Below are 12,564 nucleotides of genomic sequence, written 5' to 3'. Positions count from 1 at the left end.
CCCCCAACACAAAGTGGTTAGAGGTGCTCAGGATCAAAGGAATAGCTTTGATAATACTGCTTGAACTAAGACTGTACAAATTTAAGAAACACAATGGCAACATTCAACAATTAGACCTAACATACTTATATGTAAAACCTTAGAATTAAGAGAAGGTGTAGTCAAGCACCAACTCAAGGTGTTCATGCATATTCAAAGATGTCTTGATGCATTCTCAATCATCCAGGAAAGTAAATCTCCAAAAGTTGAATCTGTTCATCTGGACGTAGCGTTTTGTGGGAGAAACGTTTCGTCAGTGATTGCAGCCATTCCCCTCTCTGTGAATGGTACTCATGGCCATTGATCAGTGTTCTTTGATCAGTGGGTTTTGGTCAGTGATTGTTGATCAATGGTCATGGGAATTTGCATAATTATGATTAAGGAACTGACCTCACAGCCCATTGTTCCTTCAGTGGGCTAGTTTCAGTCATTATGCAAATGTACTGTTTACAAGGTTTGGGGAAAACCTGCAGTCAGCTGAGACTGAAGAAGTCACTTGGATGAGTGACGAAACGTTTCTCCCACAAAACGCTACGTCCAGATGAACAGATTCAACTTTTGGAGATATTCAAAGATGGTTTTACCCACTCTTTGAAAATCAAATATCATGCACAAAAATGCTGCAGAGTCACAGAAACTGTTTTCAAAAATCGGCCCTTAGAATCCATCTACTTTACTGAGTTGAATAGTTTGTCTAAAAACAATACCCAAGTCCAGCGAGTACCGTAGGAAGACAAACAATTAGCTAGTCAACACCATGTTTGGGACCAACAGTGTCATCAAGTTGTTTACAAGCTTTAGTCACTGGTTAGGGGAAATCACATACTCTTCCCCACAGAAATTAAGGCAGAGACAATGTCTGGGAATGACTGGGAATACTCTGTAATAAGTAGACAATTTTCTCTGATAGAAGAAAAGTTCAAATTAAAATCAATTCATGTTTAATCCCGACATGAGACTGCAACAGGCCGGAAGAAAGAAACTGATGTAAATCCTAAAAATAGGTACTTTGGGCCATGTAAGAAGAATAACTCTGTGCTTCTCTGCAGATGTAACAGATTGCTATTTCTGCTGGTGGGTGTTTGCCTAATCATGATCACCAGCTGGGGCTCTGAGCTTACCGCCTTTATAGTTTCCAAGCTACAATACAGGTGACACAGCTGACATGAAATATAGCAGAATTACTGTGAGCAAATTAACTGGTTATATAACATGTAATATAAGCACTTTATTGGCGAGCTGTTAACATGAACATGGAGGAAGTTATTAGACTTGAAGGGCATGTGGACCACTATATCACTCACACCAATATATCAATCTCTCCCAATAGTATAAAAAATTGCATTGAATTATTACAGCCTAGCAAATGAAGCAGCTCCCCCGTCCTCCCTTCTCCTACTCTCGTCTTAAAATAAATATCTCCCAGACACAAGTTAAAAGCCTTGAGGCCACAAAATCAATTTTTCATAGGCAGGGGGTAATAAAAAGTCTTGATCCTGCTTTTCCTGTCTTTGGAGCAGCCAGTAGTCCAGCAGTGAGCAGCAACATGGCTCGCTACCATCTGAAGCTACAGCCAAGTGGATATGGGCCAGTGCACAAATCTAACAGGTATAGGGAAGAGTTGGCTGCACTTCGCCCTGCAGTTGGTTGATAATTTTTCAAAATAAAAGGCTGAGTGACCATCACAGAGTGTACATGGCTATTTATCCACCGACTCCCAAACTATAGCCCTGTCACTTTGGAATGGTCCTGCAGAGAATCAAAGACCAGAGGATAAAAGTACCTTTCACAGTCTGGGTCATTGCATTACTACTCAGCCTTTCTAGCTGCAAGGGCTTAGGACTAATTTACCTGAGCTCAAATCAATAACAGGACCAACAGTCCATTCCACTTTCAGACCAAAAGATGTGAAGACAAGCAGGTACTATCTTGTATGCTGTATATATTGGGATCATTTTCTTGATGTTGCTACAAGGGTGGTACAACACCAGGTAATGCGAGTGTTTTTTCTAACTCATTTGTGTGGTTCTACTTAACACTGTTGGTAAATCTCCATGCTGGCTTTATTGGCAATCCACAATGCTCCTGTGAGCAGGTTTTCAGAGTTTGTCTCAGAGACTTATGGACTGTGATGTGCTGAATTAAAATAGCAAGTTGTGGTTTCCAAGCTATTATATTATTCACATTTTACACCTATGTATACACTTTAGATTTTTTAATCATAGTTTGTGTTCTATTTTTTAAACAATTTATAAAGCAGAAAAGTTCTATATAGAAAAACTTAATATTAAACATTATTTTGGAAATCATAGTGGGATTATGCACAATAACATAACTGTAGTGAACTGATTTTGAGAGCAGCCTTCAGAGCCATGTGTCTGTTTTTAGCTTTGTGGCCTCTAAATGCTAGCTTCAGCTTGTAGACCTCTAGGGCTGCAAGAAAGTTCTACAAACGCTTCCAGTACACCTGTTGGTCTTTCCTCCTGAACTACAGTGAAAAAAGGGAGAAGTTTTCATGTACAGTACTTGGTAACTAAATGACAGGATTATGGTCTGACACACTTCAGGAACTGAATCCTCCGTGTACATCAAAAAAGAAAAGGAAAAAAAACCCCAAACAACCTATAGGCTAAAACAGCATGTCAGCTATCACCATTGGGTCTTAAGGCAGCATTTTTTTTTCCAGGTGCATCTAAAGCTCCATCTCACAGAGTGACCCTGCCTCAAAATCTGATTTTAATCTGGGTATTATTTCAGCTGATATTACGTCTACTTCAGTAGTTTTCACCTGTTTTGTTCTGTTGGTTTACAGAGCATAAAAGCCTGTCTGATTTTTTCCCCACCCAATGGAAAGGATCACAGGCAGTTCAGCAGTTAGATAAATTACTTATCTTGACGTGAATTCCTGTTTTAAATCTGATTGTACAAATCGTATATCAAGCTTTTGCATGTTGCTTGCTGAAAGCTATATGCACTAAATATTGGAATGAGTGTCCCCTCTCTGCCACTGGATACTTGTAAAAACATGAATTCTTGAACTTGGAAAACTAAAATCAATAAAAATACAGAGAAAATCTCATCAGTTTTAGCCTTTGTTAGTTTTGTTAAATTTATATCACAACTTGCATGATGGACATGTTCGCTGAGACTTTTGATGTCTATAAAGTTTTGAGTCACTGCTTTCAATAAAGTTCTTCAGTGCATTTTCATTGCCATACCTCTACTTCTTCTTCTTTTTCTGACAGGCCCCTTTAAGTATCGCCACAGCTGATCATCCATCTACCTAGCATCCTCCTCTGTCACATCAAGCCCCTACACGTCCTCATTCACTACATCCATTCACCTTCTAAGTGGTCTTCCTCTTTTCCTCCCTCCTGGCAGCTTCATAGTCACCATTTTTTCACCTCTGCACACAAATCATCTCAACTTTTCCTGAAAACTGCTCAACCTGAGCTGCCCACCTGATATACTTGTTTCTAATCCTGGTCATTCCGAGTGAAAATCATACCTTCTTTAAATCTGTACCTCCAGCTCTTCCTATCTTAAAAGTCATAATGTAGATGAATGACAGTTTCAAGAAAAAAGGTGTCAGAACATTTTCAGTACACATCTTTCTACAAGACTCTAAAATGCTGCTGAAGGCGATAATCATTTGCTCTCCAAAAGACAATCCCTCATTTAGTGTTTTGCTGATGGCAGTGGTTTAAATCTCACTTGTCAACACTGTCAAGATCTGATTACTGTGAGAGCACTATCATCCTCCAATGGTTCATTCCAAACTGGGTAGAAATGTTGCTTTATAGGACAAACCTCATAACTCCTGGCCTAATTTCCAGTGACCCTTGCCATCAAATGGCACAAGTGGACCAAAACCATACCACAAAAATGCTTCTCAAAAACAGAGGAACAATTTGGTGAAACTCTTAGAGTTAAGAGTTGTTGTTTCTGACTTAAACTGACTTAAATCTGAAAAGTGAGATTGGATCAAATCATCAAGACCAAAAACACAAGAAACAGAATGCATTCATAAAGAATGATCATTTATTTGTATGTAATATTTCAAAAAATATTTCAAACAAGAAGCCGGTGATATCTGCTAAGCACACATTAATTAAAACAAACCCAAGAGGCAAAGTCAGAGATCACCTGCAGAATGGCACTGCTGGAGCTGGAAAATGAGAATCAGCAGCTGACTTTGCCACCGGCTTTTCATCTGTGGCTTGAACCCAAGCTGTCCAGGTACAACACACTCTCACTTCATCACATCGCCACCCTGCTGCCACAAAGCAGCATGCTAGATATTGACAGAGAGAGCAGCTACTTCCACATCATATTAATACACAATATATACAACCGCAGAGAGCGGACAGTGCTCGGGCAGCCTTTGGCAAGGTGTTAGTGCTTAAATATCTCACCACAAGTGAGTCAGAATTTAATCTGTCGCTTTTTAGCATAATAATGGAGAGCAAGGGCCAAGCTGGAATAAAGCTGCTTGGAAGCCAAAAATGCACTTAAAGGGAAGACCGAGGAAAAATATCCCCCTGAAATGTATGTTTAATATTGTGCTGATACAGCTCGCCCCGCAAACTTTGGAGGCTATGCTTTAAAAAAAAGAAAAGAAAGTCATATTCAAAACTGCAGTAGGAGCTGGAATTATGAGAATTATTATTTAATATTTTGTATAATATAAAACTGTTTTTATATTTTTAAACTTGGACACCTGGACCTGGACCTGGACCAACCCTGACTCATACTGAGCTATCCCTTGACCAGCTGTTCTCTCCTGTTTGACTAAATGGCCATTATAGCTTCAGATTTCATTTCACTTTTTAATCTCAAATAACAGTTTTCACTTACCTGAATATGTTTCTTACTCAGAATTCAGATTTAATCGAAAATTGAAGTTTATTTTCATTTACACTAGCTCATGACTTTGACTTTTAAATCTGGTATTTCTAATATTTATCTTATAATTTCATCAGCTGGAATTCCTAAAAGTGAATTCTGCCTTTTATAATAAATATATATGTAAACATTATGACTTTATTTTGTTTGTTTTCTTCATGGCTTATCTCCTCATTTTTGCATCCTTTTATTGGGTTAAACGTGTTTCTTGAAGAAACTGGCTCCGCGCAATTAAAACCAAGCGCTTGGCTTCGTGTGGCTCTCCGACCGTGAGCTCCCCTTCCTCGCCACATGGAGGCGCCGCAGACCCGCATTCCTGCGTCCCGCTTGCTCACAGTGCACACAGAAAAAAAAGAAAAAGTAGCGGAGCCGTTACAGGAAAGGGGGGCTCTTTTGAACGCTTTAGCTTGAAATCAGATGCTCCCTGTGCGGGATGTGGAGGGATCAGTGCAGGCGGCGATGAATGGAGCTGAGCGCGCAACTTCTCTCCAGTCCTGCCGCTGTTGTTGCTCCTGCTGCTGGAGTTTCCTCTAGGATTTGCTTCTTGTGACGAGCTGGACTTTACTTCTTCTGCCAACATGTATTCAGCATCATTGCTACTGATGCTGGCCATCAGGATCTACGCAGATAGCATGGAGGGACCAACAGGTAAAAGAAGAGAAAAGAGAAATACTTAGTTTGGGTATGGAGAGGCATAGTCCAAAAGCAAGAGTTACAGTCTTAAAGTTGACTGTGAGGGGTTAAAACCGCCATGTCCCTGCAATTTACAGATTTATGCTGAAGTCAAATTGTCTTCTGCTCCGATTGTGGTTCCCTAACTTGAAAAAAAGTTGCCTCTGAGTGCGCGTTCAACTGTTTAAATGCGCTCCTGGCTCGCTTTCGGTGCTGTGAACTTTCTCCTTTGTGCAAACAGTGGCACGTTAATATTTCACTGGACATTAAACGTGACATTGCCTGCATCATTTTATGACAGTGCTCAGTGGTGTGTGTAGCCTATGTGTGTTTGTGTCGGGGGGGGTGTTTCAGAGGATGTTCCCGGTTTTCAATATCAGATATAAAAAGTCAAAAAGCTCGAAAACGAAAGAGGATTCAGCATTGTCTGCCTGCGTTCACTCCTCTCAGCATCTTTTTTTCTAAACCAATATGTCATCTCACAGAAAGTAAATCTCCTCTCAGTAATAAGTCATCCCTCATTGGATCTTCTATTGCAGATGTATAACTTGCTTGTGTGTTAATAGCTCTGATGGAACATCTTGCATGATTATGTTGCGGATGCATCGGATGATTTGTTCACTTTGTAACACAGTCAGCCCTCAGAGCTGTTTTGGAGTGTGTTGCCTGCTGCTACAAAGCAGCAACCATGGAGATGAATTAGTAATGTCAGTGTTTGTGCTCGGAATAACCGCACTGACAGCTGGTCCAGATATTCTCTGTGTGGATCAGTCAAACTCTTGATAGACAGTTTTGAAGTGTTCTCAGAGAGGAAAACTGATTTTGAAGCTATATTACCTGAAAACCACAGAGCCTGTCTGAGCTGGGAGTTCAAATCCTTTTCATTTTGCCTGTGGCTAGTTTAACATTTAAATGGCTGAAGTAGTGTGTGAAGACTCCGAAAGGCCGTGGGACGTTATCTTCTAAAGAATTTTGTGGAATACGATTAGAAAGAGGAAAAAAAAAAAACAGCCCCCAGTCACACCCTTATCAAGTTTGTCTCATGAGAAAGTGCAAGTTGACTTTTCTCAAATGCTTTTCAGCTTGTGTGAATGTTGGCAGTGCGATATAAATACTTTGGTACGTAGGTATCAGTTACACGATCACCAGAGCCAGTTGCTGAACAGCCGTGCACCGAGCCACTCCCTGCTCTCTAGGATCAAGTGGATTCTGTGGGAAAGATTTATTGTAACAAGCCACCTGTCTTCTGATCTCGCATGAAATAACAGACAAAATGTTTCAACACCACTGAATCACATTCTTTTTTATTTATATCACCAAGAATAGACGAACTGAAGGCTGTTGTCACACAGTAGGAGTGAAAAAGTATGTAAAGTCACATTTAAATCATATTCTGCTAAGTGCATTTTCACCTGCTGCGCCTCTTTTAAGTATATCCGTCAAAGAACACTGTCATTGCAAAACTGCAATGCAGTATAGATGAATTTGTGAATTTTTATGGTGTGACTTCGTCATAAAATTGCAAAAAATGTCCAACGTGATTTTCTAAAGCTCAAGACATTTTCTTCAAATGTCAGTTCAGTTCCAAACCCCAAAGATAATTGGACCCATATATCGAACAATATCAGTTATTTGCCGATCTATCGGCTTTAATAACAGTTGATAAATGAAAAATGTAAGTGATACGTTATGAGTAGTGGTTTGTCCACCAGAGGGCACTGTGCCGATTCTCTGTCGACAACGTTCGTATTTTGAATGCTATCACCAAATGTCAATAAATCTTTTAAAAAAAATCCAACGTTTTGTATATCTATATATGGATATATATCAGAAAGAGTACCTACTTCTTGCTGCTGTGCAGATTGTTTGCAAATCCTTGATGTCCCTGTTTCAGTCATTCTCATGCACTCTTCTTCTGATTGGGTGCTGGAATTTTAAATCTTATCATTATTTGCCAACATCTTTTTCCATGTATTTATAACCTCGTTAAAGCATTTTTACATCATCGTAGTCAAAGCATTTTGCACTAATGCATCATAACTTGAGATACTGCTCATGTTGTTTCACGCTGTGGTTTCACTGCTAAAGACAACTCAGCACCCATGATAGTCACCGATTAGTTATCTTTGGATCAGATAATCAAATGATTGTTGCAAATTTTGCTGTTTTTTTCTATTGATACAAAAATCACGGTAGCAGTAACCATAGCATGTTGAATAGCATCAGAAATAAAGACCTCTACATGTTGTTTAAAGTTGTCAGCAATATTATTAGAAAACACTGCATACATTTTCATTGCAGTGCAGATGAGACACAACTTTATGTATCCATGAAGCCAGATAACTGCACCAATTAGTTAAACTGCAGAAAAGTAATAAAGACATAAAGACCTGGATGACCTCTACTTTTCCAATTCTAGATTCACACTAAACTAAGGTTACTCTACTGCTGGCCTCCAGTAACACTGTGAAGAATTCAGAAGTCATTTTTGTCCAGGATATGTCCTTCAATGTGCTCATTAAACAAATATGTTGGACTGTTTTCATTCATTCGTGCAATAACTCAAAAATTAGCAACATCCCGTGTCAGAGTGATGCTGAAAAGTTAGACTGGGACTGGCTTGAGAGACCATTTTTTTTCCCATATTAGCTTCTTCTCCTCATTGGCTTTAAAATCTTTATCCTTAAGTAGAAAATCTTGAATAATCAGGCTCTGTCATAACTTAACGACTTCATAGTATCTAATCATCCTGAAAGAGGGCTTCAGTCAGACTGCAGGCTTATTTTTGGTTCCTAGAATTTTCAAAAGTAGAACAGGTGTCAGGGCCCTCTACTCTGGAAACAGCTCCAAGTTTGTATTCAGGAGACAGACTCTGTCTCTGCTTTCAAGATGGGGCTTAAAACTTTCCTTTTGATAAAGCGTATAGTTAGGGCTGGATCAGGTGACCCTGACCTTAGTTATGCTGCAATAGGCTTAGGGTGTAGGGGGACTTGCCATGATACACTGAGCATTCATTTTTTCCCTGATCTCTTTTTACTCTCTGTGTGTTTATACACCACTACTGCATTTAATCATTAGGAATTCTTAAATGCAGACTCTCTCTTCCACAGTTTGCCTTTTGTCCCGTCTTTCTTTGCTCTCTTCTCTTTCCCTTCATTCCCAACTAGTCGTGGCAGATTTCTTCCTGTTAAAAGGGAGTTGTTCCTCCAACTGTCACCGAGTGATTGCTCATAGTGGGTCATGTTATTGTTGAATTTTCTTTCTAATATTGTAAAGTATATTGAGGTAGAAAGCTGAATTGAACTGAATGAAATGCAAGCAGAAGTGAAGTGAACTTGGTAACATGCCTTTTCATTTTGAAATGTATTTTGGAGTATTTTATGCTTAAGACTTGAGGGGAGTGAAAGACTGTGAATTAATTCCCCAGCTGGATTCAAGTTAAGAGCCGTTATAGTTTGGGGTCAGCAACTTAATCTCTCAGTGACAACAGTGACCTAAAGATTAGGTGTCTACGCGACAGGCTGCCTATGTGTTGCTAAGACACTAATGCTTTAACGTTTGGAAATAGGACTGTAATACATCATCACGGTTACCACTTGTGGGTACACATTGAGATTTACATATAAATCAGATCGTTTCTATTTATGCCCCCTTGATATTCACAACTAGGCTTTGCAATCTACAGTAGATTCACATGAGGAAAAATGATTCGAGAAAATCCTTTAAGGTGGAAGGAAAATGATTCGAGTTGTGTTTTACAGAGTTCGTTTGTTATTCATCTGACCAAGCTGTCACTGCAGACTTTTGGCAATTGTAGTTATGTGATGCTAAGAACACTTTTGGTTGGTACTTAAGGTTCCCCACACAGCTCTTGGAATAAATCATCAAAGACCGAGCCTGGCAGTTTGTTGTCGGATTTGCAGGTACTGAAGTTTTAACATATCCCTTTTGCTGCCTTTTGAGGCTGCCAAGAAGTTGTGTCATGCAGCTTTAATGTTGATCGGAGCAAAAACACAAGAAGGTGCAGTGGCAGCCCCACTTTATAATTCTGCCGAGTGTGGCTGTGTTTGCGCCTCAGCTCCAAAGTCTGGCCTAGAAAACATGTGATCGCTGAGGTGACACCTGGCGTGTTGTTTAAAGGTGCCCGGCCCCCTGTTAGCGGGGGCTCTGAGGAGTAAAAGCAAGAATGTAATTTAATCTTGAAACGAAACCACGTGAGTGAGCTCCGACACTAAGCAGCGTTGACATGCGGCTCCAAGGATTCTGATATTGGAGGAAGTAAGCTGGAAAAGATCGCAACGGAAATGAGCGCTGACACAAGAAGGTGCGCTTTCATGGTCTGTTGGAAGGATGTAAAGAGGGGAGTTCTTGGTGTGTAGTGGCATGGATCCAGCTCAGTGCTAAAATAGTCCAACACACACACAGCTCTCTTGGGGCAAACCTGTAAATGGAGAAAATGGCGTGTGTGTTCACACAAAAAGCAATAATGAGATGTATTTTTTTTCTGGGGGAAATAACAAAAGATTTTTTAATATAAAAATTGTGAATTGCATAATAGCTGCATGTTTTTAAAGAAAATGAGTACAGCATAATTGCAGCTCGCAATAATGAGATGACAAAAGAGCAAGTGCTGTTTCAAACTGAAGAAGAAAAACCCAATGAATGTAGGGTATAGATTTAGTATAACCCATCCGCATATTCTACTAGACATTTAGAAGCCCTGAAAGAGCAAAAATTTCAGTTATGGCCATTAGATAGTTTGGCTTTAATTATGTGTTTGGCTGAATAAAATGGATACAATGGCAAAAGAGATCAATTTGAAATGATAAAGCACAGCCGATGTTTCACTCTTAACCTTTCTGATGAGCACTATAGCATTAAGTGGGATAAATATTACAGAACACACAAGGGCTTCTTTTCCATTCAAATGGATAGGTCAAGCATCAAATGCGTAGACATATTCAGACAGTCAGTAGCAGGCTGACAGACAAATGAGTGCTAGCTAAGGAGCCCTGAATGAGGTGGAAGTCAGTGCAATCCTCCACTTTGATGGCTTTTGAGAAATTTTAATTGCCTTGGCTGTTAGTTGTCACTCATTCTGTTCATCTCTCAGACTTTCATTGGCAGCGTGGCGAAAGCAAACTTGTAAAGGTGTTTCACCAAATTAAAATTTTACTTTTAATCATTACAGTGTGAAGACTTCATGGGCTTTTTGGAAGTTCTCAGACCTGCGAATGGCAGACAGAGTTCGCAAACTTCAGTGGTTTTTATACATATATAACTGCAGCATGATTACTTCAGTTTATCTCAAAATGATTTCCTCTTATCATGAAGGGGGAAGTCAGGCCTGCCGCTGTGGTACTGAAGGCAATTTTCTCTATGGAATTGGAGTTGATGAAATGCAGTTTCGCCGTCAACAGACTTCATTGTGCCCGTCTCGGTTGAACTCCGGGTTCTTGTGCTCCATCTATCTCTCAGTATGATGTATCTTCAGTAGTCATCAGTTGTATACAGTATTTTAGTCTTTTGCCACTTTGCTTTCTGTTTTAACACCGGACTACTCTTGGTGAATGTTTGAACTGTAAAGACATGAACTAAGTTGGATAAAGTGTTCACATCACCCTCCAAGTTGAAACTCCATTAAAATTGCTATTAGTTGGCAGAATTGCTGCAGACTCACTATGCAGATGAATCTAAATCCAATGTTGATTCCTATGCAATGAATTTAGCATTATTAAAACAAATTTCATATTTCTCAGCCCAGTTGTTTAGCAATTTTTTAAATAATGAGTTTTTTCTACTGTCCTAAATTTTGTATTTTTAAAAGTTTTTTTTTATAAATGTTTTCACTCTCTAGCAGAAATGCATGAAAAATGGATGTACTTTTCAAGTTTGGAAAAATTATTCTGGAATTATTCTGGAATTAAACTTTCCTGCTGTACTTTTGGTTTAAATTGCTGCTTTCTGGTCACGCAAAGTTCCTTTTGGAAATGATGGTCATCATTAGACTCAGAGAAAAGGATTATCCAGGGTTAGTGCACTGGGTTTGTAGCTATCAATCACAAGTCAAGCTTGACAATCAGTGTGGAGTGTCCATACTGTGTGGTAGTCAGTCACCTGTGCTCATCATGTCCACTTTTAGGACACCCAGATTGCAGTGGTGAAAATGCTAGTTTAAGCTTTCATAATAGAACTTCACAATTATGTGACATCATGCTGGCAATAGTTGCCTTTTTATACTGTCTGTGGTTTGAACACAGAACACCATCTTTTTTATTTTAATTAGTTTTGGTGCTTAAACCAAACCAAAGAGTTAAAAACAAAACACAATGACTGAATACAAAGTGTAAAAAATAATGTGTAATCACAGGGTCATGTAACACTTTTCATAAACATGATTGACGTAAGTATGTAACTGCCCACAGTTCAAGATGACTTATTTTACAAAGAAATAATTATTTATAAAACAAAAGAGAAATTAAAAAAGACGAAAGTAAAGCCAACTAAAATATAAATGTTAGAGAATCAAGGTTAAATCAATGATGTCAACAGTGGAAAAAGTTTGTAACTCATGTTAATGAGTGCAAACTCATGGTAAATAAATACGCAATACAAACAGTTATCTGGCAGCAGCATGTTTGAATTTTTGTGGATGTTGTTTGGGTCAGGTTTCATTTACCTTCATGTTAGGTTAGCACAGCTGTGACTCCATGAAGCAGTGAGTTGACAGATAGATGATCTCCACTTACACATACCTTACTTTACAGTGATCATCTCACACATACCTTATTTTACATTACATATAAATAGCCTCAAAATTAGATTAAAATATTTCAAGAAATTTGAAATAATTGTATTTATGACAATATGACAATATTGAAAAATAAGGGGATGCCATTTTATCAATGATTGCACCTTGCAGGCAGCAGTATGTATTTATTAGTGCAA

The 12,564-nt window shown here is 39.0% G+C and overlaps 1 protein-coding gene across 7 annotated transcripts in view; it reads left to right on the top strand.

Annotated features, from left to right (window-relative positions):
• The first annotated feature begins 5,286 nt into the window (after window positions 1–5,286).
• Window positions 5,287–12,564, top strand: part of LOC100696522 (receptor-type tyrosine-protein phosphatase U) — a 264,936-nt gene continuing 257,658 nt past the window's right edge. For 3 of the 7 annotated variants that reach the window (XM_025902285.1, XM_025902283.1, XM_025902284.1), the window contains exon 1: window positions 5,287–5,592. In XM_025902285.1, coding sequence (XP_025758070.1) covers window positions 5,523–5,592 — 70 coding nt within the window. In that variant the 5' untranslated portion in view covers window positions 5,287–5,522. The remainder of the gene's footprint in view (window positions 5,593–12,564) is intronic. The other 4 variants (XM_005450700.4, XM_005450698.4, XM_025902282.1 and 1 more) reach the window with 3 other exon arrangements.

Source organism: Oreochromis niloticus, linkage group LG22 (genome assembly GCF_001858045.2).
Source record: "Oreochromis niloticus isolate F11D_XX linkage group LG22, O_niloticus_UMD_NMBU, whole genome shotgun sequence".
Taxonomy (NCBI): Eukaryota; Metazoa; Chordata; class Actinopteri; order Cichliformes; family Cichlidae; genus Oreochromis; species Oreochromis niloticus.
This window is presented reverse-complemented; position numbering and strand designations above follow the sequence as displayed.